Source organism: Crocodylus siamensis, chromosome 2 (assembly GCF_052110815.1).
Source record: "Crocodylus siamensis isolate JL-2025a chromosome 2, ASM5211081v1, whole genome shotgun sequence".
Classification (NCBI taxonomy): Eukaryota; Metazoa; Chordata; order Crocodylia; family Crocodylidae; genus Crocodylus; species Crocodylus siamensis.
The window spans coordinates 193,713,427-193,740,513 of record NC_143396.1 but is presented as its reverse complement, the minus strand read 5'-3'; the positions used below and the strand labels follow the sequence as shown (position 1 = coordinate 193,740,513).

The 27,087-nt window shown below is 41.6% G+C and overlaps 1 protein-coding gene across 1 annotated transcript in view; it reads right to left on the bottom strand.

Annotated features, from left to right (window-relative positions):
- The window catches only part of LOC149871544 (F-actin-monooxygenase MICAL2-like), an 82,889-nt gene that overhangs the window by 29,887 nt on the left and 25,915 nt on the right, over positions 1-27,087 (bottom strand). Inside the window, exons 3-6 of the mRNA XM_090034623.1 lie at positions 21,789-21,958; positions 17,894-17,968; positions 7,049-7,146; positions 3,290-4,634 (exon numbers count right to left, since the gene is read on the bottom strand). Of these exons, the coding sequence (XP_089890749.1) occupies positions 3,290-4,634; positions 7,049-7,146; positions 17,894-17,968; positions 21,789-21,958 (1,688 nt within the window). The remainder of the gene's footprint in view (positions 1-3,289; positions 4,635-7,048; positions 7,147-17,893; positions 17,969-21,788; positions 21,959-27,087) is intronic.

The following is a 27,087-nucleotide window of genomic DNA, read 5'->3' as shown; positions in this document are numbered from 1 at the left end:
TGCCCACTGCTCAGAGGCACATGTACAATGAAAGGTTTTGCAAAGTATAATAAACAAGAACAAGCATGCGTAACAAAATGGTCAAATGTGGTAGAAACACAAGCAGCAGCAGCAACCAAAAAAACAAAAACAACCCCAAACAAAAACACAACAAAAAACCTTCTAAACCAATCACACACCTTAAATGCAAATAAGACTCTCTCAAAACCTCATTATACTAATCTTAGCCTATGACTAATCTTAGGTTATCTTATGACTTTTAAAGGTTTCCCATGGGACCTTGTTTGAATCATGAATTGGAGGACTGTCCATGTACTTGCGAAGAGAACACAGAATAAGCAATGAAAATTTTTACATATTAAAAATAGGACTGTCTTTCAAAAAGAGGCTCAGTTCTAGTAGTTATTCTTAGATGCTGTCCTGGTGACATGAGCCAGGAATTCACAGTCTGCCTCACCTGTCTTGATTTGGAGGAATTGTTTGTCACTTTTCTGGCTGTAACTTTATTGCTGATATTGCCATAGTTTTATCTCTTTTCAAGACACTGGCCCCAACCAAAATGTTGATTTTTTTTGACTATTTGGACAGGTGCCAAAAATTATGTTGCAAGGCCTCCTTCTTAGGGTTGCTGCAATGGCAGAATTTTGTTAATGCTGCTCGTATGGACTTATCTCAGTTGCCTCTAGATAAATGGAGAAGGAAGACGGTGGAGGCTTAACCAAAATTAAAAATGCATATGCATGTGCTGTGTAGCTGGACAGTAATCAAGCTACTACCCCAACAGTAATAACCTCTACATTACACACTTCTCAATTAGAAAGAAAAAGAATAAAAACTGTACTGAGCAGTGAAATGCAAATATTCCCAGCAATGGATCACAATATGGTCACTCTTACAATGATCATTAATCTCTAAAAAACTGATATTTATTTAACTTTTTTCATACCACTTACTCTAACTCACATAGTTGAGTTTTGAATAGCTTTCACACTCGCAATGAATTCATCATGGTTAGAAGGATTGTAGGATATACAATGTCCCCTTTATCTCATTGATGCATGCAAGGAAATTTTTCTTTCTGTTTTCCTAAGCAAAGGGTTATGATGTTTGTCAGGTGTAAGGATTCTGTCCTCTATAGGATTTAGTGCCTTTAGTCTAATGGCTTCAGCAGACATACAGGTGCTAATCACTTCATGGGATCAGGGCCTTTCATACTCAAAATCTGAGAATTTTTCACATGCTACATTCAGATTATTGTTTGTCGTCCATCAACATCTGCTAGCATCTCCTGAAATTGTAATACTTGCTCCACTGTTGCAAGGAAATAAGAACAATTCTTGCTTTGTAATCAGTGACCAGAAAATAGTGAATGATGGTTTATCAAGTGCTTTGAGCACTTCACCACTGTATAAGATCAAGGGGACACTCAAATTTAACAGCAACACATTTAAACACTCATAAAAGCTAATATTATTTACATTAACAACTTAGGTGACTCAAAGGCTACAGACAGAATTAACAAGGATATTGGTATAAAAGTATATAAACTGTTATGATATATTGTAACGTATGTCTGTGTGTTCCGACAGTCTCACGTTTACCAAACCTTATGGTTTATGCCTCCTCATAGCAAACCCAGGCATTTGTACACCCTAATTCAGCCATCACTTTATTTGCCAGCAACTTTCCTCTGCTTCCATTTGCTGCTAGTTCCACTCACCAGGGGCAATTAGTGTTAGGAAAGCCATCAGCAATTAGTGGTGAGGGGCATCAGTGGCAATGGAGGATGAAGTAGTGGGGGCATGAGAGTGGGTGAAATAGGGAGGCAATTCAATTCTCATGCGCAACCTCCCCAGGAAATTTCACAGACCTGCAGTGGTAGATGGCCCATAGTTTGGGAAATGCTACTATAGATCTCTATATGTAGCTAAGTCGCTGTTACTTTAACCGGTTTCATTTAGGGATAAAAGTAGAGAGATTTAATTCATTTATACCACTATAGGAGCATACAGATGTAACAGATTGTAAAAGCTGACGTACACTTCCAAAACCACCTACTCCTCCTTTCCTTTCAAACTAGTTGAAAAATACATCTGCCTACAGCCAAATTTTCCTTTTGTAGGGAAAACAGAAACTCTCACTGTTAGAGAACAGGAAAAATCTTCCCCTTTGGATTTTTTCTTCCATAATTATCCACAGTGCATATACCTTTGCATGCTCTTCTGAAGTGTCTGGTGCTGGGGACAGGGGCCTAGACTAGACAGACTATTAGTCAGGTTCACTGTCTTCATTTTTATGTTCCTATCTAGGAACAGACAGGGTATGAGTTTACTACTACTACAGCTTTCACCTCTATTCCCACAACAGGATTTTCTGTGTGTTCTCTAAGGGTGAAAACAGATATCACATTTGTACTGCCATAAACTTTTATAGCAGCACAAAGGCCAAGCAAAAAGCATACACACCCCTTTTCATGCTGCAAAAACCCAGAATTTGTGGTTACAATATAGATAGTATCAATGTGTGCCCTTTATTGCAGCAGATACCTGCTAGGTTGATTACAGAAATGCTCAGTGAGCTCAGACCTGTCCATGCTGTCCAGCTGCCCCAGGTAGCTGCTGTCAGGGCTTCAGGGGCCCAATCCTGTGCACCCCAGGAATTCCCATTCCCAGGGCATGCAGGATCAAGCCCCTGATGCACCAGAAGTGCCTGCCGGGGTTTCCCCAGGTGCCTGTAGACACTCCAGTCCTGCAGGGTCAATTGGTGGGACAACAGGCTACTTGTGTTTTGCCCAATGAAGTAGATCTGCTGTGCACATCCTGACAGAGCTGATCTGCTTAATTTGGCAAGGTCTAGTTCTAGCCTTGGATCTCCATCATTGTCTGCTTTACTCCTCTGCCTTCAGCACATTTGATGTCATGGCAACCACCACTCCTGAGTTAGCCCCTGTGAAATGTCCTGTCCCCCACCTTCTGCCTTTCTACCTCAGTATTGATGTGGTGGTTATCACAGTCCTGTCTGAGCATCTATGGGAAACGTGCCTGGAAAGGCAATTGCTGCCCATTGTGACCTCTGGATTGCCTGGATCAGCTTCCAGGCATTAACCAGGATTTTCAGTCCTAACATATCTTTTTAAAAACGTCCTTCACCTGCATATGCTGTAACGTAAATACTTGATTAAATGAACTACAGATTAACTGACTTTAAGTAATCAGAGTAAAAATGGAGGTAAAGAAATGGCTTTCAGTTATAACATTTAAAACCAATCCCATTTCCCCCAAGTCCTCACCTGCAGAAGGGTTACTTAGCACTTCTTCAGGGAAAAATCTGTTAATGGTCACAGAGGATTTTGATGGATCCTTTTTTTCTCTTTCAGTGACTTTAGTTCTAAAGTTAGTAAAGAATGTCCTGATATCATTCCTCTGTGAAGGATCTACCGTGTTATCCTTGGAAATTTTGTTCTTGAGCCTTAGAGATGAACCAGAAAGGTTCTTTTGTTTACCAGTAAGTAAGTCATCTCCTGAAGATCTCAGAGGAGTCTCTTTAAGGGTAAACTTTTCTAGAAGTCTTGGTACATCCTCTATCTTGGTGTAAGATGATTTTTCAGGCTTGGAAGGACTGGTATGCAAACTGCAAGCAGGAAAGTGTACCTCCGTGTACCCGTATGGAGACTTCTCTTCAAGACTAGTGAAAATACTAGATGAGGTTTTACCTGAGTTCCTTGTTTCAGGCTCTTCTCCTGGATGTCTCAGCACACTGGACTCCTGTGGCTGTATATCATGTCCTCTATTGCTATTGTTTAGACTTACAGAATGACTGGCAGTATTAGGGAAGCTGAAGAAAGTATGTTCTGAATGAGGTTTCCTTTTACTGTCTGAGCTCTTTTTTATGCTTTCTGAAGGAGAGATAAGAGGCTCTAGAATGGATTTCTTTATTGCACTGGCAATTAGTTTCAATGGCGATTTTGGTTGGCTAGGCAGTTGTTCTCCTCCAGTATTGTCTGGACTCTTTTGAATATCTTTTGCATTAACTGGCACAATTGGCAAGGCTTCATTTGCAAATGGAGGAAACACAGAACTACTGTTTTCTCTTGCATTGTCATCAACATCCTTCTGTTCTGAAATTTCCAGGGTTCTGGTGCTTTGATACCCTGGTTTTGTTCCACTTAGGTCTGCATTGTTTGAAACATCTAATTTGAATTGCTGTTCTGAAGAAAGCATTAACTTCCTTGTTATCCTTTTCTTTATCTCATTTAGTTCAGCCTTTTCTTTTGGGTGTCTTGAATTTTTTTCATCTTTTTCCTCCAAATTCAGAGAGGACAAATCTACCATTTTTCTTCTAGAGGCCCCCCTTTCTGCTAACAGCTCCTGTTCCCTGATATTCTCATTCCAGGTTTCTAAATTGTATTCCTCAGCATTATTATCCTCGTATTTATAGTTATATAAATTGGCATCTGGTGATACAGTTTCTGAATGTTTCAAAAAAGAATCTCCAGTACTATTCTGAACTGGATGATGAAGCACATACAACGGGATTTCTTCAGGTGTTTCTCTGGTTTTTGACTTTCTTTTAAATATTGGGCTGTATGGTTTGAAATGTCTTGTAATTTCAGGTGGCTTGTTGTTAGACATCAACTGCATGATAACAAAATAGTTCATTATATTCTTTATTTATTAACCAGAATTCTAAAATAAATATCAGTATATTCATTTCCAAAGTTCACTTACACTCATTCTACAGGAGAGTATATCTTTTGTTTTCTCTCATCGCTGTGCTGTATTTTTAAAAATCTAGGACAGAGATACCATTGGAAACTGTTACACTAAACTGTCTAAGAATTAATTTCTACAATGAGTGCGTGTCCTTTTTTTATATATACCAGAATCCTTTACATATACCTTACATTTACTTATACTTTATATTTACCTCCTTGCTTTAAGTTGACCTTCAATATTTTTCTTGGAAAGGATCATTCCCTACTACAGGAATATAAACAAATGAGGACCTACCCACTTCCCCCCTCTATTTCAGCTGCACTGTGTTAAAATTTTATAGCAAACACAGAGACATCATATCTGGTTTCATTAGAAACATTACACTTTTTTGATTAGTGCAGCCAAGAATAACTGAGGCAACCTTGCAATATATGGAAAATAAAGAATGGTAGATTTAAATGTCTTTAAACAAACTTACAACTTGTGTAAGTGCTTAACTTCTCATTCCAGATACTGAAATCTTCATTTTATTTGAAATACAGATACTACAAGATGTCTTTATTGGCTACACCGGGAGAGTCCTCTTTTAGAGATGAAGAGTTTCCATCCTTCATGCTTTGAAGAGGAAGGAAGTTCTGTGTGCTGAAGGCATAGGACTAGTCAAGTAAGGAGATAAGGCTTCTATTCCCACCTCTCTCCGAGATGTTCCATAGGAGCTTGAACAAGTCATTAACCTCCCTATGTTGCATTTTCCTATATGTAAAATGGTGGCAAATACAATTATTCCCTGATTCACAGTAGTTTTCTGGTAGTTAAAACTGATGCTTGTGAGGACCTTTGATAGACCAGTGATAAATACCACAGAAATGTCCATACATAATACATGTCTATTCCATCCTCTCTGCTCAGACTAGTAACAAGAATGCCTTACCTACAGTTCTGGCAGTGAATTTATAACATGCAGACTTGTCAAATACTATCTGCAGTAATATTATCCAGACCACTGAACCAGTCATCTATCATTATTATCCTGGACTGGCTATGAACTACTGCCATTGATGTAGAAGGCTCCAGATCTTATAACAAAGCCCCGAAGATCAATCAGTTTTCATTATATTTAATCAGATGGTTAGGACACTAGTTAGAACCTTTGGCACCTGGGTTCAAGTCCCTACTCTGCCTCGCTCTGGGACAGAGAGAGGTGCCCATCTCTGCTCAGGATTCTCTAGTGTGAACACTTTCTGCAGTAAGGTGCTTAAATCAAGTCAACCCTTGCTTACACAAAAAAAACACACAGAAAGAGAGAGAGAGAGACTGCCTTAGTCTGGGGCTTGTGGACTTCTCTTGGGATTGAAGTGCATACTCTGAATCAGAGTTAAAAATGGGTCTGCCACCTAATAAGTGACTGGAAGATTCCCAGATAAAATGGGGCATTCAGGCACACGCACATGCACACATTCATTCTCTCTCTCAACCTCTCAACAGCTTTCTTTTGTGTGAGCCTGGATCTAAGGATGCCTAATGGATCAGGTAGGTGGGCCAGTACCTTGTATTGAGTGTGTGAGGGCACAGACATGAGCTAGGGCTCCAAGCGCCTCAGTGGCATCAACACTTATGGAGCTTTACACACAGAGGTAACTGGAACCTTGAGTGCCCTGGGCAGCAGCGGCTCATGAGCGAGTATCAGTGCCTGTGCCACTGGTGGCCAAGCTGGCAGCAGAGCCGCTACTATTTTTGCACACACTGCCCCTCCCCTGGAGCTGGTGACTTGGTCTCCCACCTTTGTTATACTACTGACTTTGGGCATACCCATAAGCAGAAACTTAGGCACTGTGGGACCCTGGTGCCCATCTAGTGAGACAAAAGTTGAGTGGGACTTATGGATCTCAGAAATGTTTAAATGCAGCAAAACTGACAGTTTGGCATCTAGGCAAAATGTTAAGCCCTTTGTTCGTATCTATACAGTCTTCCTGGCCAGTCACTCACTTCCCAGGTTGCCCCCAAGAAAAGCCCCACCCTTCACTCTCCCTCCACATATGCCAAAGCCTGACATTAGGCAACAAAAATAGCTTAGAGTTCGCACCCCAGGGCATGGCCTTTATGATTTAGGAGCCAAAGTATCTTGGGAGCTTTGGAAAACTACACTTTTCCCCTCTGGTAAAATGGGAATAAGTCTCTGCCTTGCAGTTGGGCTGTGAAAATAAAAAAATACATAAGTATTTGTGAGGTGCTTCAAGAGTATAGTAATGGGGGTCACAGAGGTACTGAGGATGGACAAACATAGATCTTTGTTTTGTATCTATTTTTTACTCTACAAGCTTCTTCCTGCATACCTGTGTTGGGGGGAGATCATCCTCAAGAGCAGACTGAATACTGGCTGAGTTCTCCTTTAAATGCAGCCCGGGTTTCTTGCTATACAGGAGTGGGAAATCTGCCAAACAAATGCAAAAAAAATCCACATTTTACTCCAACTATTCCATTCTAAATAAAACCTGCAATTAGAAAACAAGACTAAGTGGAAGTCAACTGGTTATATACTACTATGTGACATACCACATGCTACCAAACAAGCCACACACTTTGTTTTTTTGGAAAGGCAGAATGAAGGCAAAAAAAAGATTTTTCCAGAGTTATGGCTTCATGGTTCAGGGACAGAGCTAAAAAACTGGAAAGCTGTGAAATAAAGGAAGAGAGACCAGGAGTAGCTAACAGACAGCAAGATTTCCAGAAGAAAGATTAGTTTGATTAGTGGAACATTGAGACCATGAAAAAGGAAAGAGGACCATTAACACCGGAGGAATGAAGTACTACAAGCCAATCAATTGACTTTCTCGGCTGTCTGAACAGCAGTGCAATAGCTGCTGTCAGGCAGTTAGTTTTGCAGCAGGGATTGAAGTGGAGTGCTTCTACTCTGGGCAGAAAAATCAGCAGCCCTCCAAATTGGGCACGGCTAACTTGGGGAGAAGGTGGGGCAGGGAGTGTGGTATGTGAGAAAATATCTTATGTCCCGTGTAATTGGGTTTCTCTACCCAGCCTGTGTTTGTACTAGGGCTGTGCCAGGCTTCGGACCGTGCTTCAAATCTGGAGAAGCTTTGGACGCTTCAGCATCTGAAGCAACGTGTCCGGATCAAAGTGCTGGATTCGTTAAGCTTTCCGAAGCAGTTTGGAGCTTTGAAATTGCTTCGGAAAAGCTTTGGCAATCCAGCCATAGGGTATAGTGGGGAATCAATTAAATATGTATAACTCTGTTGTTCTTTGTCTGATTTGGATGAAATTTACAGAAGTGCTAGCTTCTGCTGAGAGCATAAAATCTGCTAAGTTTCAAGAAAATCAGTGCAGGGGTTCAGGGGGAACTGAACCCCAAATTCTTGAAAGCAAAACTCATGTCACAACTATGTGTTACACCACAGAGTGGGTGAAAACTGCAGGGGTGGTGGCCCCTGGTGAAGCTACAAAGCCTGCTAAGTTTCAAGAAGATAGGTGCAGGGGTTTGGGGGGAACTGCACCTTAAGATGCTGACAGGCAAAACTCATGACATGGGTGACACTGTGTGTGATAAGGCACAGCAGGGTGAAAGCTGCAGGGGTGGTAGTTCCTGCTCAGGCCACAAAGCATGCCAGCTGTCAAGGAGATAAGTGCAGGGGTTTGGGAAAAACTGCACCTCAAGCTGCGGACAAGCAAAACTCATGACATGGGTGACAGTGTGTGTGATAAGGCACAGTAGGGTGAAAGCTGCAGGCCTGCTTTGCCCTGCTGAGGCCACAACTGCGCATCTGATTGTCTGCATTGATTATTTCCTCTCCTTAGTCTGTGGTTTTGTAGGTGTTAATCCATGCTCATTAACGCATTATGTAGTAGCTAGGTACCATGTATTGAGCTGGTCCTTGAGTGAATCATGATTAACTGGTAACTGGTAACAGAGTAGCTTACCAGCCAGGCCTGCAGTAGTCCCCCCTCCCCAGTGCCCGAAGTTAGACACAGTTGCACAAGCACCCATGTCACGAATTTTGCCTGTCAGCAGCTAAAGGTGCACGGACCCAGAACCCAGAACCCTGCACCGATCTCCTTGACAGCTGAGCAGGAGCCAGCACTCCTACAAATTTCATCCAAATCAAACAAAAAAACAACAAAGTTATAGATATTTCATTGATTGCCCATTATACTCTATGGCCAGATCTCCAAGGCAGCTCCAAAACTTTGGAGCTGCTTTGGCCAGATTGAAGTAGGAACCCGGTCTGAAGCTCCAGATCAGATCACTGGCATCCGAAGCAGCCAGATCTGAAGCTGAATCAAATAGCTGCCTACTCGCACAGGCCTAGTTTGTACATGTTCTGGGGTACGTATAGGTGCCTGCACGCTACACATGCTAAGAGTAAGTCCATAACACTTCAGAACTGGGCTTCAGTTTTCTGATGTGGAGCCTGAAGCATCCTAAAGTGTCCAATACTTAATACTTTCAGAAAAATCAGCTCTTTTCCACATCTTGTGGTATCCTAAAAGCTGCTACTCTCCAAATCATTCTTCAGTTTTGAAAATTTGGGAGAAAAAGCTCTGAGATGGAAAAAAATGTCTGCCTTAAAATTCTGCCTTAAATAAGGAGGCATTGGGATATATGATTGGACAATAAGGAGAAAAGTAACTCCACAGTTTTTATTATCCTGAAGGCAGTGGTAGAGCACTGGAGGGTTGCCGTGTAATCATAGAATCATAGAAAATTGGAGTTGGAAGGGACCTCAGGAGGTCATCTAGTCCAGCCCCGCACTCAAATCAGGACCAACTAGATCATCCCAGTCAAGTCTTTGTCTCATGGGAGTCAATTATGTAAGGCCTTCAACCAACAAGGGTGGACAAATTTAGGCTTAGTAAAAGGAAGTGTATGAAAATGAATGCAGTAAACTATCATAGAAACCTCATGTTGTGCTTAAATACTTTAATATTTGCATGTGCATGGATCTAGCATAACAAACATGTCTTTGGCAAAAAAAGAAAAGGAAAACAAATATTCCCAAGTTATGATATTACCCACCAAGTTTTAGCTAGGAAAGTATTTTTATAACAGAATTATAAAGTCTAGAAAACAAAAGGTTCATAATGCAAATCCTGGAGGCATCTTAATTGCAGAGAATACTGCTAGAATATTATATAATGGTAGAGTCTCAAAATTAGGGATATACAATAAACAAGAAGTGCAGGAAACAAAGAAAATGATCTAAGCTATTGCATATGGAGTTCAGATGATGGCCTGAAAAAATGGCCAGATTGGGTCCAAGCAGTGTTACTTTTAAGCAAAAGTGGGTGAAAGTCATGTTACTAAATTGAAATTTCACAAAAATTTGACAGGGATTTATTAAATCCTAAAAAGGAACAGCACAAATATGTTGGAAGAAAACACATCCAGCTTTTCTCATCCAGAGGGAAGGATGCTACAATTCTGATTAATCTCTTTCTTACTGGCCAAAATTTGCTCTGCAGTCTGTACTTCCCAGTACTACTAATTCTTCACCAAAAATAAAAAAACAGTTTACTAAAAGTAGGCACTTGGTCAGGTAAATCCAGAAGTGCTCTATTTTGATTATTGCAGCAAACATTAACTACTTATTCTCACTTTCAAGGACCCTTCAGAGCTTATCTCCACTGCATCCATCACCTCTTATCACTAAACAAGAAATTGACTTCTGCATCTGATTTCACCAATGATTTCAGTCTCCATTGCCCACTTGTCAAATTTTCAACCGAGAAACTTTGTGCTCTCATGTTTGAAAGGAACTCTCTATAAATATCCACAAAACTGATACAATATCACCCTTCAAACGAAATTTAAATAAATGATCACCTCCACGAGCCAGATTTGCTTCTACCATCCATGTAGGGTTAAATCCTATTTCACTTTATGTGCCTAAATGACATGTATTCAGCAACAGAACTGCATTTTTTTGGCACATAGGCACAATTCACAAAATAGGATTTGGCCAGCAGTGCTTATATATTCCACTGGGGCTCTGATCTGACTGAGGTCTCTAGGCACTATTGTGATGAAAACAATAAGTAATTCCTAATTCCCCTTTCATTTTAAATTCATTTCAGGCTGTTCTGTGTTCGTGACATTCATTATTCAGTTTCTGAAACACCTATGCCTGGCATTGCTACTCTCATTTATTCTCTGGGAAATGAGTATCACATTTCCAATACTTTGAACATTGGAGGAAGAATGTTTTGTTGGGTAGATGTGAAATGACCACGGGGAATTTTCCCAGTTTTCTTCCAAGTTTCTTGGGGCACTTAAGAAAGCTGTCACTACAACCCTAATTCTCAGAGAGCCTCTGGCCCTTCACAATCAAATTCAGAGGACAGTTTTTCCTTCAGTGACAGAAAGGATGAGCATTGCTCCTGGTACCACCAGTTGCTCACAGCAGGGGACAGAAGCAGCAGCTGTCAAAGGCCTTTTATTTAATGTGTAATGGGAAGAGGCTTTTGTTCTGTGCAACCCATGATTTGTGTATTGAAATATGTGATCCCAGATCACAGAAGTAAAACAGCAGAGTACAGAATTAGGTTTGTCAACGAATTTGGAAATGGATAAAATATGTGTGTCTGTAAATTTAAAATACATGGGGCAGGGGGTATATTAGGATGTCTGGGTTTTACAGCTCAGTACATTGAAGGGAATCCAAATACTTCACTGGGACTTCTGTACTACTAATTAAGGGTCACAGGTTTAGGTCCTAAGGTACTTGGGTCCTAAAATGCATCATACTCCACAGAAAAATTAGTCCCAGTCAGACTCTCATTGAAGTCAATGGCATTCTGTGTAGGAGAAATTTCTGTTGTTTATACAGAAGCCAGCATAGTTTCATTGATTTCAGGACTAATTTGCTATGTTAGTTGTGGCCTTGGCTCCACCACGATCCGCTGGCTGGAAAATTGGCTCCATGGTCGGACCCAGAGGGTTGTAATTGATGGCAGTCACTCATCGTGGTGCCCTGTGACCAGTGGGGTCCCTCAAGGCTCTGTCCTTGGACCCATACTGTTCAACACCTTCATTAATGATGTGGACACTGGAGTCAGGAGTGGACTGGCCAAGTTCGCCGATGACACCAAACTTTGGGGCAAAGCATCCACGCCAGAAGATAGGCGGGTGATCCAGGTTGACCTGGACAAGCTCAGCAAATGGGCAGACGAGAACCTCATGGTGTTTAACACCGAAAAATGCAAGGTTCTCCACCTTGGGAGGAAAAACCTGCAGCATCCTTATAGGCTCGGCAGTGCTACGTTGGATAGCACTACAGAAGAAAGACTTGGGGGTCATCATTGACCACAAGATGAACATGAGCCTGCAATGCGATGCTGCGGCTAATAAAGCAACCAAAACGCTGGCTTGCATCCATAGATGCTTCTCGAGCGAATCCCGGGACGTCATTCTCCCCTTGTACTTGGCCTTGGTGAGGCCACAGCTGGAGTACTGCGTCCAGTTTTGGGCTCCACAATTCAAAAAGGATGTGGAGAAGCTTGAGAGAGTCCAGAGGAGAGCCACGCGCATGATCAGAGGTCAGGAAAACAGATCTTACGATGATAGGCTGAGAGACATGGGACTCTTTAGCCTGGAAAAGCGCAGGCTCAGGGGTGATCTGATGGCCACCTATAAGTTTATCAGGGGTGACCACCAGGATCTGGGGGAACATTTGTTCATCAGAGCGCCCCAAGGGATGACGAGGTCAAACGGTCACAAACTCCTGCAAGACCGTTTCAGGCTGGACATAAGGAAGAATTTCCTTACTGTCCGAGCCCCCCAAGGTCTGGAACAGCCTGGCATCGGAGGTGGTTCAAGCACCTACATTGAACACCTTCAAGAGTAAATTGGATGCTTATCTTGCTGGGATCCTGTGACCCCAGCTGACTTCCTGCCCTTTGGGCAGGGGGCTGGACTCGATCTCCCGAGGTTCCTTCCAGCCCTGATGTCTATGAAATCTATGAAATCTGCTATGTATGCTAATTTACAGCAATTAGGGATCTGTCCCTAAAATTGCACCTTTACATACTCAAAATATTTCTCCCATAATATCATAGAAATGTACGGGTAAAAGGAACTTCCAGAGATCATCCATTACAACTCCCTGTAATGAGGCAGGATTAAGCATACCTAGACAGTTGCCAACATACATTTGTTCAATCTGCTCTTAAAAACCTCCAGTGAAAGAGACTGTATAACCACCCTAAGGAGTTTGCTCAGAGTTTTGCCATCCTTCAAGTTAGAATTCTTCCCCAATATCCAACTTAAATCATCTTTGCTGCAATTTAATCTGATATTTTCTTATCCTTCCTCCAGTGGCCATGCAGAATCCTTGATCATTGCCTTCATAATAGCAATCTTTTACCTACTGAAAGACTTCGCATGTACTTCCTCATTCTTCTCGTTTCTTTCCACCTTTCCTCATAGGACATGGTTTTCTAAACTTCCTATCTTTCTTGTTGCCCACCTCTTGTCTGTGTAGTTGTCTCTGTCTTTCTTAACCATGCTGGCCAGAACTGAAGGCCTCATCAAAAAGGGCAGAATGATTATCTCCCCTATTTTACAGATGATACTCCCATTAATACAATCCAGAATGAAATTTGCCTTTGTTGCAACCTTATATTGTTGATTTATACCTTTTAACCCCCCCACATCCTTTTCTGCAGTTCCTCTGCTCCACTTGTGCACTTCATTTCTCCTTCGTAAGTGTAGCACTTTTGAATACATCTTTATTGAATTTCACCATGTTGATTTCTCTCTCATTTGTTAACATTATCAGGATATTGATTATTTCCCCCAGAGCTTGGCATCATTCGCTTGTTAAATCAGTGAATTGTCTACTCCACCATCCAAACTGTTAATAAAAATACAGAATAAAAATTGGGCCTAGAACAGATCCCTGCATGAGATCACTTGAGATGTATTCCAGTTTGACATTTGCTGACTTCTTTTTCCAAGCCATTTCTTAACTAGTTGTTTGGCCACCTGATAGTGATTACATCTAGACTAGTGTTTCCCATATCTGGTGGGCTCATGCTACACCATAGGCATGCCAGGCCCACTTGTGCCCCCTACTTCAGCCACTATTACGTCCCTCACTGGAAATTCCCCCCAGTGATTGCTGCCAATTCCAATCACCAGTAGCAACTGCTGCTGATTGCTGCTGTGATTCACATGCCTCTACCTCCCCACACCCACAACACTGTTATGACCCCCAAAGAAGATCACCCTATAGTTTGGGAAACACTGTCTAAAACATATTACCTTAGCTTGCTTATGAGACTGCCATGCAGGACAGTGTCAAAAGCCCTACCAAAGTCAAGATATATAAAATCTACTGTGTTCCTCTTCCCTCTAACCCAGTGGGAAGTCATCTTGGTTTGATTTTCAGAATTCAACAATGAAGCTTGCTGATTAAGATCTCACAAACTAAAAGCGAGAAAATCCACACAGTGGAAGAACTGGGAAACTAGGATTTGATAATACCCTGCACTGAGTCTTTCAACACATTCAAAATAGGCTCTGGTTTCCTTTCTTTAACCACATATTTAGTGCAATTTAAGAGCAGTGCATGTGTAGGAAAACAAGTCTGAAGGGGAGACTGGTATTTTTCTGAGATGTGTAGCAATCATGCAATTTTTTTGTAACCAAATATTGAATAGATTATACACGGACATGATGCCAAACTCTGTCCTTCCTAGAGTGGATAAATGCCTTTATCTTGTGCCTAGTATATGCTGACAGTATGTTAAACTCATTTCAGCAGCATACTTGAGATTTTGACAAATGCATGTATCAGACTAGTTCTTTCCCAAAGACTTTTAGCTCCCTCTAGAGACTCCCTACAGAGACACACAGGAGGATTTTTTAAAAATGAAAGCAAAATTCATGGGCAACAATTTAATTAAGGAAGTAAAATTCTTACTGGGAGCAAGCAGAAAATGGGCAAGTATTAAGAGCTGCCAGCTGGTCTTTTTTCACTTTATATTGCTTCTTTTTTCACTTTTTAAAACTGGATTAAGCATTATTTTTTCACCTGAAAATGAACTGAGGCATGTTTTTACTATTCTTAGTAAAGTAAAGGTATACTTTATGAATAAAACCCAAATGGCTTTGTGGATATTTTCAAAGACAGTCCCGAGCCTGAAGGTAAGTAGGATTTAAGTGAAAAAAAAGTGTTCATATGAGACTAAGGCTCCAGAAACTTTCACTTGCTTGTAATGGTGCTTCTTAGATACTTTCATTTCAGTGATAGAAACTTTACCCCTACTTATTGTTTATACATTCTTCCAAGCAATGCAAAAAATTTCCCTGTCAGTGTGGTATGTTGAGACTTTCTCTGCCTTAGTGACATGTGGCACTTTCCTGCAACTATAAATACCATACAACAATGGAACTTCACATTACTAATTACAATAGGTAGCTGAAGTTGTCTGTCTGGATGGAAGTCTTTGAATTGCAAAGCTATTGATGGTTCAACTATTCTCACTGCATTGATAATTCCACTGTTATCCTGCTGAACTTCTCCCAGGGAGCCAGTGTGCTTCATTTGTCATGTGCATCTCTCTGGAGGGCTGGAATACATTGTAGTCTGTTAACCTCCTGTTTGATGGGATTCCCCTGTCACAACCATGAAATAGTTGACAGTAGGCTCTTTTGGGATTTGCTAGCCATTCATGTGTGGAGTACTACATTCCTTCCTTGGGTATGAATGAGGGTGTTTACCTTCCAGTGACTTCAACTGTATTATTTAGGACTCCATTCAAATAAGTCCTTTACTCACATCTGTAGAGAGATCTCCTGCAGTCTGACTGGGAGGAATGAGACATAAGAATCATTCTCATGATGATTATTTCTATGAAGGCTTTTAACATTTGTTAAAAAATATGCCTAACAAACTCAAACCAAGCATGTGGCAAGGCATCCTCTTGCCTGGATATTGACTCCAGAAGGAAATGGGGGTTACATTTGTTTCATGACTAGCTTTTATCAGTTATGTGGAAGGGGAGGCACTAATGCCACATTCATGAAGGACTTGACTACCATCAGACAGAAAATTCTGCCATCGCCATGCACTGAAATTGTTCCCTTGCTCATCATAAAGTGAATACTTATAATTTAATAGTTCTATGATCCCTATTACCCACTGTTCTGTATTCATACCTTACACCTAGAGCTATCAAACTCTAGGCCAAATAGATTCTATGCCTGTGGCACAAATGTTTCTCTAGTCAGACTGCAGAGGATGATGGGTTTAAGGTTGACCCCAAATCATTTCCTTAGGAGCCCCAATTTTTGCAATTTCTCAGTTGGTCTAATAAAAGGTATCATTTTGGAATCAAGAGTTCTCAATTTTTGCATTTCTTTTTGTCTCAGACCAACATGGCTACCACATACATCCCCAAAACCAAGAGGGACATCTGGGCACATCTAACTGGGAAACCTATATCTGTGCACATGTTCAGCATGTAGTGCTCAAAAGTATAAAACAGAACAGGGATTGTGTGGGCAGGCCTGGAGCCCTTGCCATCTAGCTAAGCACTGTACAAGATGCATAGAGAGCATTTGGAACCCTAAGCCCAGAGCAGGGACATCCTTGTTTAGAAAATTACAAGTTACTTAACATGTTCATCTAGCAATGCTATGAGCAAGTCTGCACAGGACATAGACCGATGAAACAATCCTAGTGATATCACAGGGTGCCAGGATAAGCTGTTGTGATACAAGGGTAGCAAGACCTTTACAACTTCAATCTCTCATTCAAGGCTAAAGTTACATTGATTTAGCAAACTTGTATCCCTACAGATCATGTAGACATAAGAGTTATAGCCTATCAGCAGAGGGACATTCCCAAGCTGTGACTTCCTCTGTCCCTTTTTAAATGGTTAAAAAAGTTACCTCTGTCCAAAGCCTCAGTTATGCAGCTGAGGTCTCATCTACAAACTGCATGCACTGATTCATTTTAGAATTTCATCTATATCAAAGGAAATTAAAATCAACCATGAAACTGCACAACTCTCGCAAAGTACATAGAAAACAAGCATGAAAAACAAGAGCTGAAATAATGAGGTATCAAATAATACAGAAAGTAATGCATCCCTGGGAAACCTTATCCTTGTCTGACTTGCACTTATATCCTACACCCTTCAAAAGTAAGCCTAGATGAAAGTCTCACCTGTCCTGAGGTGTAGGTTGTAGCCATGTTGTTCTAAGGACATAGGCAGACAAGGTTCTTTGGGTAAATCCAATATTTTAAAAGATACCAGATTTACCCAAAGAACATTGTCACCTGTCCTGAGGGTCATGTGAGTGATAGATGCAACATTTAAGCCCTCGAAGCAGAGCTTCTGTGATATCTTAAGTACTGCACATTTCCACAGGGGGTGGATTTGAGAGAGAGGCAGTTGGATGGGAGCTGGAGACTCTCAGCCCCCAACTCTACAGTCAGATGCTCAGCACCTTGCAGGATTTGGGTTCCAGTAGCATAAGGGGAAGGAAGAGGGAAAGAGGGAGGAGCGGCTGAGTTGTACTGCTATGCTTTTGTTGGGCTCTACCCCCTTGATTTAGAATTCCTCACCGGCTCAAATAGCATGAAGCAGACAGCAAGCCCTGTGTAGTCTCATCACACCTTCTGCTGAGTCAATTAAAGCATGGATTGAAAGAGCTTTTTTTCCTATGTTGTTTATAAACCTATAAATAATTTTCTACATGAATCATGTAAGGGAATGTACTAAGGAGGCAACACAAACCAAATACAGACTTATTTAAGTCGTAACCAGGCAGCATTGGACTGTACACCAATCAGTTTATTCCCTTATAAGCTTTTAGACTACACATAATATTGCTATGTGACCATAAGCCGGCCATATGCAAGTTTAATGGTCAATCCTTGAAGCATGAGTTATTATAGAGGTACATCATATGTGAGGTACAATGTTCAGAATAAAAACCCACGATTAAGGAACAAGTACACAAGAGGGGAGTGGTTTTTTTTCTTTTTCTTTTAATCTCCATTTCCTCTTTCATTATGAAGACCTCAAACATATATAGCTGTTACGGGGAGGCAGGAACTGTCAGAGGCAACAAAACAGGAATTTGAATAAGAGAAAGAGTAAGAATAAAAGGCCACAATACCAAAGGAAGATGCAATTAATATTAAGGCTTTACTTACTAGATTGCAATTTTCTTCTCCAATTCTGGTATTTATTTGATGAAGAGGAACGAAAACTGTTGGCTCTCTGTAGCGCTACAGAGGAATGAGACATTGTTAACTAACTAAAACTGATACTTTCAAGGCTAAAATAAGCTTTGTATAAAATTGTAAGACAGTATTATTGCCATTAGAGAAGCTAATGTATGAAAGAGGCAGACAGAGAATACATAAGACATGTTCCCATTTCCTTTCTGGAGCCTTGGGTTTTTTTGCCCAGGGCAACCTGCACCCCAGTTCTGTTTCCTTGCTAGTATCTTTTATTAAGTAAAAGCCTAGCAAACATACACCTAAGTGAAAATTAAAAATGAGGGACAATTGCTATCGCTACCCCACCCTTCTCCCTCCCTTCCATGAGGATTCTGACTTTTCCTACTGGGCAACACACACTACCGACCCATGGCAGAGTGTCCCAATGCTGTCCCATAAAGAAAATAGTTTTCTCCCATGAGGACAGCAGGGTTTCCCACAGGGCATTTTGCCGTGTAAAATCATGAATCCGTATTGGTGACTATTGCTCTGAGCATTTGGTGTGGAGGCAGGTACACTTGAAAAAAGTGTGGGTTTTTTGTCACTAGAGGGCAACACTCATCAACAAGTGCTACCTACAAAGCTAATTCAGAGAGTCATAGATTCTAAGGCCAGAAGGGACCACCTTGGTCATCCAATATGACCAATAACACTGGCCCCAGGATGCCCTCAAATGAATCCCTGCATGAACTAAAGTATGTCTTTTGGTGGGGGGGAAATCCAATTTTTGTTTCTTAAAACCACGTTTGATTTATGTGTTCTTTCAGAAGGAACAGTTAACATTTACTGAATTGTATACATCTCAGAAGGCCTTTTCTACTGATCACTTCATTCTAAAATGTGGTCATTTTTTTTCTCTTGATCATGTGCTTGTGTATTTAACATCAAAGGAAAAAAATCTCACAGTCCAAACAGTAGCTTATTTAAAAACATAAACAAAACTGGTTATTAAACATCCAAAGATATTCTTATGGGGATATACAAAAAACAGTAAACTTAAGTCTGTGTCAGCCCCGCTTCTCAGATGAATAAGCACAGGAGGAGGGATACCAGGGGGATACCAGGAAAGAGAGAGAACTGAGATGGCAGACTTAGAACAAAAATGAAGGTGGGAGATGATATTAGTCAAGAACTTGTATTGAGGATGAAGTGATAAGGGATAAGATGTTAATGGAGAGATGCCTGATGGCAGTGAAGTGGTAGAGAGGAGCATAACTTTAGAAGCAGTGATTTGTATTAAAAGGAGTCAGGGAATAGGGATAATCTGTGGTCATATGCTTCTGGACATGCATTGTGATTCTTTGTTGCACCAAACAATGGACTCTTTATTATTAAAAAAAGCAATTTAACAAGGCACACAAGATCCTCTTACTTCTGAATCTAGATCAAAATGCAGTTGTGTTTTGGGTTTGTTTGTTTGTTGTTTTACAAAATTACCTCCATGCGAGTTCACTGCCATCATACCAAATACTGCCAGAATTCACATCAAATAAGAGAATAGCAAAATGTGTTAGTTCCACATAATATTCCTCTCAGAAACCATAAAAGGTATCCAAAGCTCACAGCACACCTCAGACTAAAGAATCCAGTTATTTGGGAACTACACAGCGCTCTTACTTAACAGTATACTCTGTCAAGAATCCCATTGATATTATTGTTCTTAATGAATTCACATATTTTAAATATACAGTTAAGTTGAAAAAATATTTTGAAATCCAGGGGCATTAACAGATTTTATCCTCTTCTAAGAAGGTTTGGAGACTGCCTTTGCATTAAAACAACAGACCAAGTTAATATAAGAACAGTTTCATGAGCAGGAGCAGATCCAGAGCTGATTCAGCTGTGCAGTCCCACCCCCTTTTCGGACCACACCATGTGAGCAGCAGCTGGGGACTTTAAAAAAAAAATTCCCCCTTCCCTTCCTCGCCATGCTCAACAGCAATGCCCCTCATCTCTCATTTGCCTCCTCCCCAGCCTGCTGTTTCCACTGTCTCTAGCTCCCCTATGGGCAGGGGGAGCGCCAGAGCCACTTCTGCCCCACTCCAGCCAGACTGTACAAGTTTCTCCTCCTCAGCCAGTGCCCCTGGGGGTTTCCTGCCAGCCCAGGAGCAAGAACAAGGAGGAACCCCCTATCCCCCTTTTATTCTCAGCTGAACCTGGGGCCTTGCACAGCCCAGCAGGAGTGGGGCAGGCGGAGTCTAGAGCCTCTCCCACCTCTGGGGCAGCCAGAGACAGCAGCACCAGTAAATGAGGGAGGGATGGAGAAAATGGCAGGGCAGAAACATGCTGCAAAGCACAGTAGAGAAGAGAAAGGATACTAAGTGTTAGGGATCTTACCTGATTCAGGGACTTATAAAAAGTCCCTGGCTTCTGTTCCCACAGGGCAGCCTAGTTGTGGTGGGCAGTGGGAAGCTGGGAGCTGTGGTAAAGCCACCCCTACAGTGCTGGTCGCTGCTCCCACGCACCTTTTTACAAAATTCTAGATCTACCTATGGTCATGACCACAGTTATGATGCAGTCTTGTCTTGTTCACATAAATCATATAGGGATACATCCAAGTAATAGTAGCAAAGACCTAACCAGACAAGTCTGAACAGCTGTCTGTGGCCAGGTCAAGAGTATCTGGTAGTTTTGAGTAGAATCTTTAGCATATTCCGTCTCAGTCTTGTCTTGCTTTGTGGCTCTTCTATTGTGTTTTCTTCTTCCCTCTCTTATTTTAAGGATTGTTTTCTTATTTCCTCTTTATCTGCTGCTACCAATTTTTTGCTCAGCCCTTTGGAAAAGTTTAGCTTATCTCAAGTCTATTCTGATCCACCAGCCACTGCAACTAAACCTTTTTTTAAGGCCAAGTTAGTGGCTGAGGCCTAAATGATCCAGTCTTCACATAAAACACCCACTAAATCATTTTCTGCTTCATCTCTTCTGTATATTTTGCTCAACATTACAGCCAAGGACCCTGTGGGTGCACCTACTCCTTGCCCTACAGTGATGTAGCAATCACACAACTGCCAACTATGTTGTTGTAGCAGTGCACTGCCCGGCTATAGCATGCTGCTACAGTGCTGTAACCGGTGAATCTAACCGTGCACTGCCTGTACGCCACAATATGGGCAGCTACTCCGCTGTGTTTTAGTACTTTCCCCAAGCAAAATATGGCGCAGTACCAACATTGCCATGGCTGCTCTTGGTAATGTTAACAGCTTGGAAGAAGAGGTTTGAACGTCTCACCATTCTCCTTCCAATGCTTTTTAGAGGCTTCTTTGCCCTTTTGCTATTTGCTGGTGTGTCGAAATGATTTAATTCTGGCCTGATTCTATTGCCAGGGCTTGAATCAAGTATTTTAAGGCCCACTATCAACATCCCAACATGGTATTGCAGGAAAAATATTAATCTCCCAGCATGAGTTAAGCACAGGATAGAACTAGCATATTAGTTTTTCAGCAGAGCCCTCAGGGTTGATAATATCACTCCTCATATCATGACAGTTTGTATAACAATACCTAGAAACTGTTCAATTAATAATGCTGATTTCCCTGACAGTATGACTCCACTTTGACACCACTGGGCCATACTTAAATGAAGCAAGGCACAAGGAGGGGAGAGAGAGCACTCTGTTGGATCACATTACAGGATGCAGAAAGCAGACAAGGGGAAGTCTTCCAAAGACTTAAAATGACATTATAGTGTATGAACTTACTGTATCCCTGATAAAACTGACAAGATCTATCTGTTCTGATAATGCTCAGAAGCAGTGACTGCAGCTAATGGATTAAGTAGCCGTGGCATGACTGGGTTAGGAGTGTTTATTTATAGTGTATTTGCTTACCATTGGCGACTTTAGACTTTTCATGGTATTCCTCTTCTTCATCAGAACTTCTGGTTGATGATACATACTTTCTGGGGTTTGTTGAGGATATGGCCTCAGGCAATGAGATCTTTCCTTCACTAACTTCAGAATTAGATGAGTCACCATAAAAATCTGATTCTGGCTCCGAACTAAAAAGAGAAAAGCCAGATGCTTTTTAAAAAGCATTTGGTATGTATTTAAGCACATAAATATTTGCTTTAATGCACTAGACTTCACAATGGGTGAGATCCAATGAACTGATGTTTTACAACTGGGCTGTATCTCTCCTTGTTAATATTCAGTTATATGAACGCAATCTGCTGCACTTCATGTGGCTAAATTTCAATATCCTATGACATTTCTGATACCCTATTAGCTATGACAAGTGTAGATAACACTTGAAATCAGGTTGTTGCAAGAGAAACTCATTCTGTGTGATACTGGGAATCTTTTCATCTGAACAAGGTGAATGCATCTTCCAGCAAGCATGCTGTTAGATAAAAGGAAAGGCATTTGCTTTGAACCTCCCTCCCCATCACGTTAGGGATAAGGTACAAGAGTAAAAGTATCTGTACATGAACAGGCTAAAAAGTAGATGTTCTAAGAACATTTTAAGGTATTTGCACTTACCCACACATCATTTTAAAGGCACGCCCTAGAATGAGTTCCCTCTGCTTCCTTCCCCCTTGTCTGCCTTCTGAAAACAGCAACAGCTGGCAAGCAGTGCAGACAGAAGTTACAGAAGAGCTGTGTTTTACAATGTCTTCATCTGACTCCTCATGCAACAAGAGTTCAGGTTTTTACCCAATCAGCCATTTGTTAAGCTATCTGCAGCTGTGTAGCTGTGTTTGGTCACAGCTATAAACTGTTTTCTGCAGCCAGACCAGGCAAAAACTGTCACTTCTGTCTCCGCCCCACGTGAAGCAGATTTCTACCCGATTTTTACCCGACAAATTAACAGCATCTGCTTAGAACAAACTTTGTGTGCATGCATTTTAAACACAAAAAAGCAAAGAAATTGTAATGACGTCTTTTTTTTAAATAAGTTAAGCCAGGATGTCACATATATGGAGTTGCTATATCTGGCCTATCAAACTATTACAAGGTGAGGGGTGTAGCCAAGGGAGAGTGGTCTACCACAGAAACAAGAGCCCTGAAGGATATAGAGACCAGTGGCAGGAGGATGAGCAAAGGCTGACCCTGTCCTGGTCACCCTCCAGCTGCTTTATCCATTGCCACTGCTGTGCCTCCAGCTCCACAGCTGCCTAACCTCGCTGCTGCCATCCAGTGTCCTAGCCCCTATGCCCTGTACTAGAGCCATCACTACTGTGTGCTCTGTGCCAGAGCTGGAGCTGCCACCCTAGCAAACAATGTGCGTCAGTGGCAGGACCTCCAGCTCCAGCACAGGGCATGTAATGTGTGGTGGGAGCTGGAGCCACCACTGCCACTGTATGTACCAGGGGGAGCTAGAACTGCCACTACTGTTGCCACCCCAATGCTCTGAGCTGAGTCTGGCTTGCAAGGAGCCCCATAGTCCCATTTGGCACCCCTGATTTAAATACATACTATCTTTATTGCTGCCGTGTACCTGTAAGATACCAAAAGAGAAAATCAAAACCAGAAAGTCTGCCAGCAGAGCATCCAGCATCACACAGATGGCAATGTTAACAGGTTACTGCAAAAGTCAGCAAAACAGGCAAGCTGTTGCTGAATAATGTGCAAACAAAGAAAATCGCTTGATACATAATGAATCACATTGTACAAACAGGAGAAGACAAACAGGGGAGCTGGTAAGATGCGAGGATGCTGTTTGTGTGCGCTTAGATGATAAAACAGTTGCACAACAATGTTCTCTCCAGAGACACCAGTTGCTCCAAGATCTGCACTTCAGGCTGCATTGAATGACACTGTATTTGACATCAGTGATATGTTGTTAGTTTGGCAGTATTGTGGCACAAAAGATTTTATTAGCAAGAAAATTGGTGACCACTTCAAAGGTTGTTGCCACAGAGGCAGAGGAAATTTGCCAAATTGACGTACACCAGCTTTTCTTGAGAAACTGATTACCTCAGGGAGTGAGCTCACAAAGCACTACTTCAGATAAGATCCAAAGCTACAACAGTGCAATAGTGTTTGCATTATTTGGAGTAAACACATACACCAAGAAATCCAGGGCCATACTGCTTAAAAATTCCTGGAGCTGTGTATTGCAGTGTCAGAGCACTATAGCCACAAGGCAGTGCAAGACTGAGTTATAGTCAGCTTTTTGTAGTGACCCTGAAGAGTCACTCAGTGGGAGGAGGTCAAGACCTGGAAAGGCAGGCCTACAGCTACATTTATTGCAGGACGCAAATGGAACACTTGAAATCTATAACCCATGCATCAGAGCTTACAGAAAACTGCAAGAAGATGAGCAGGAAGAAAATACCACCGCAGCTACATAAGACAGAGAACCAACAAATGTTGTTTTTTATTTTAATCTTGACAGCACCTCCAATAAATGACATTATAATCCAGTAAGAGTAGCGATAGTTGCAGCAATTTTGGTTTTGGTGACAGTGCTATAAGGGCTAACATGCATGTTTAGATGATAAAACAGTCACACAGCAATCTTGGAGCAACTGGTGATCTCTGGAGAGAACACTGCTGTGCAACTGTTTTATCATCTAAACATGTTGTTTATTCATTAAATCCTAGCCTTACAAATCCTTCCCATTGCACTACAACTATATTGTATTAGAACCAAATGTTGATCAGTTAGTGTATCCACTATTATTTCCTCATGATGAGTCCAGCTTTCATGTAGGCTTAGAATACCAAAAAAACTCATCAAGACTGTAACAAAAGTTACTTTGCTTCTGTTCAGTCATATTGCCAGAAGGCCTCAGTTCCACTTATTGCCTTCATCTGGCCAACTGACACAGCAGTACTTTGTTGATGTGCATTGTAGGATACAGGGAAATAATTTGCAATGTGCGAGAAAACCAAGCTGTACTCCATGTGGACACTTACATGGGGTTGACAGATGCACTGCAGAAGAAGAACGTGAAGGTCTAAAAGCAGAAAGCATTGTAATTTTACCCTTGACATTTATTGGAAGTTCAAGGAATATGCAAAACTACCAAGATGCTATGGCCATGGTGCAGAAATTTGGTAAACTAGACCTATTCATCACTTTTACTTGCAATCCTGAAGAATGCAAGATCACTGCCAGACTCCAGCTTTACCAAACAGTTGAACACAGTCCTGGTATTATGGCTACACTGTTCCACACAAAAGTACGAGAACTCATCAGAATGATCACTGAATCAAGGTATACAGTATTGGTGGTGACATTAAATTGTTCATACACATTACCAAGTTTCAGAAAAGAGGTCTGTTGCATTGTTCCCCAGCACTGACATTGGGCTGGGGAGGCAACTCAGCCCAGCTGAGCCGCATTCCCCTCCCCAGTGCTGTGATTGGGCTGGGGAAGAGAACTGACCCAACTGTGCTGAGTTCCCCTCCCCAGTGCTATGATCAAAAAGCAAGTTGCCTTCCCCAGCTTGATTGTAGTGCTGGGGAAGGGAACTCAGCTCAGCTGGGCTTAGTTCCCTTCTCCAGCCCGATCGTAGTACTGGGGAAAGGAAACTGAGTGATCAGGCTCAGTTCCCTTCCCCAGCTCCCTGGTCCCAGGCAGCAGCACCCAGCTTCCCTTCCTCATCTGGCAGGCAGATCGGGGGCCTGCAACCCCAGGAGGACTGGTGCAGCCCCCACAGCCCTCCTGGCATTGTGGGCCCCCGATCTGCCTGCTGGATGAGACAGGCTGTTTCAAGCTTCCCCATTATAGCCTATGGGCGAAACGTCAAAACAGAATCAAAACAGCATCACTGTTTTGATGAAATGAAACACGACAGCGGTTTCAAATCAAAACAAAATTCGAAACAAAATGCTGTTCCATTGAAACCTCAAAACACAAGTCAAAGTGGAACACTGTCATTTCATACAGCACTGTTATCCAGCAAAAATCTCCCTTGCTGCAATTTAAGACCATTGCTTCTTGTCCTGTCCCTTGTGGCCACAGCAAATAATACTTCATCTCCATTCTCCACATAATCACCCTTTAGATATCTGAAGACAAGTATCATATCCCTCCTCCAACTTCTCTTCTTCAAACAAAATAATCCTAGTTCCTTTAGTTTTCCCTTGTAAATCATGTTTTACAGGCCTCTAATCTTTTTTGTCACTCCCAAGTGGACTCCTTCTAATCTGTCCACATCTTTCTTGAAGTGTGGGACCCAAAACTGGACACAGGTGAGGCTTTGCCAGTGATAAAGAGTGGAAAAATCACTTCCCTTGATTTGCTAATGATGTTCGGATTAATAAGTCCAGTATGCTATTGACTATTTTGTAACAAAAGAACATTGTTTGTTCATATTCAGCTTATGGACCACTGTAACACCCCAAAACCTTTGCTGCGGTACTGCCGCCTGGCCAGTCCTTCTCCATGTATTTGTGCATGCAAGGGTTCCATCCCGACGGCAGGACTTGGTACTTCTCCTTTCTGAATTTCATCCGATTAATTTCAGACCACTTTTTCCAGTTTGCAAGGTCATTCTGGATCCTAGACCTGTCCCCCAGAGTGCCACCAACTTGTTACAGCTCTGCAAATTTGCTAAGTGCGCACTCAATCCTGTAATCCAAATCATTAATGAAGACACTAATACTAGGCTCAAGACAGGCCCCTGGGGAACTTCACTTATTAACTCCTCCCAGCTAGACACTGAATCATTAGTGACTTATTTGTTGAGCACATCCAGCTTACAGTATTTTTCATCTAGTCTGCAATTCTTTAGCTTACTTATGAAAATGTTGTGGGAGACGGTGTCAAAAGCCTCGCTAAAGTTACATATATTATATCCACTGCTTTTCTATCTGTATACCTGGTCACCTTGACATAGAAGGAAATCATGTTGGTTAGGCATGACTTACTTTGGTGAATCTATGCTGACTGTTTCTGATCACCTTGTTCTCCTCCAGGTGCTTAGAAATACAGGTATACCTCGGAGATATTGCGGGTTCAGTTCCAGACCACCGCAATAAAGCGAATATCGCAATAAAGCGAGTCACACAAATTTTTTGGTTTCCCAGTGCATATAAAAGTTATGTTTACACTATACTGTAGTCTATTAAGTGTGCAATAGCATTATGTCTAAAAAAAAAATGTACATACCTTAATTAAAAAATACTTTATTGCTAAAAAATGCTAACCATCATCTGAACCTTCAGCGAGTCATAA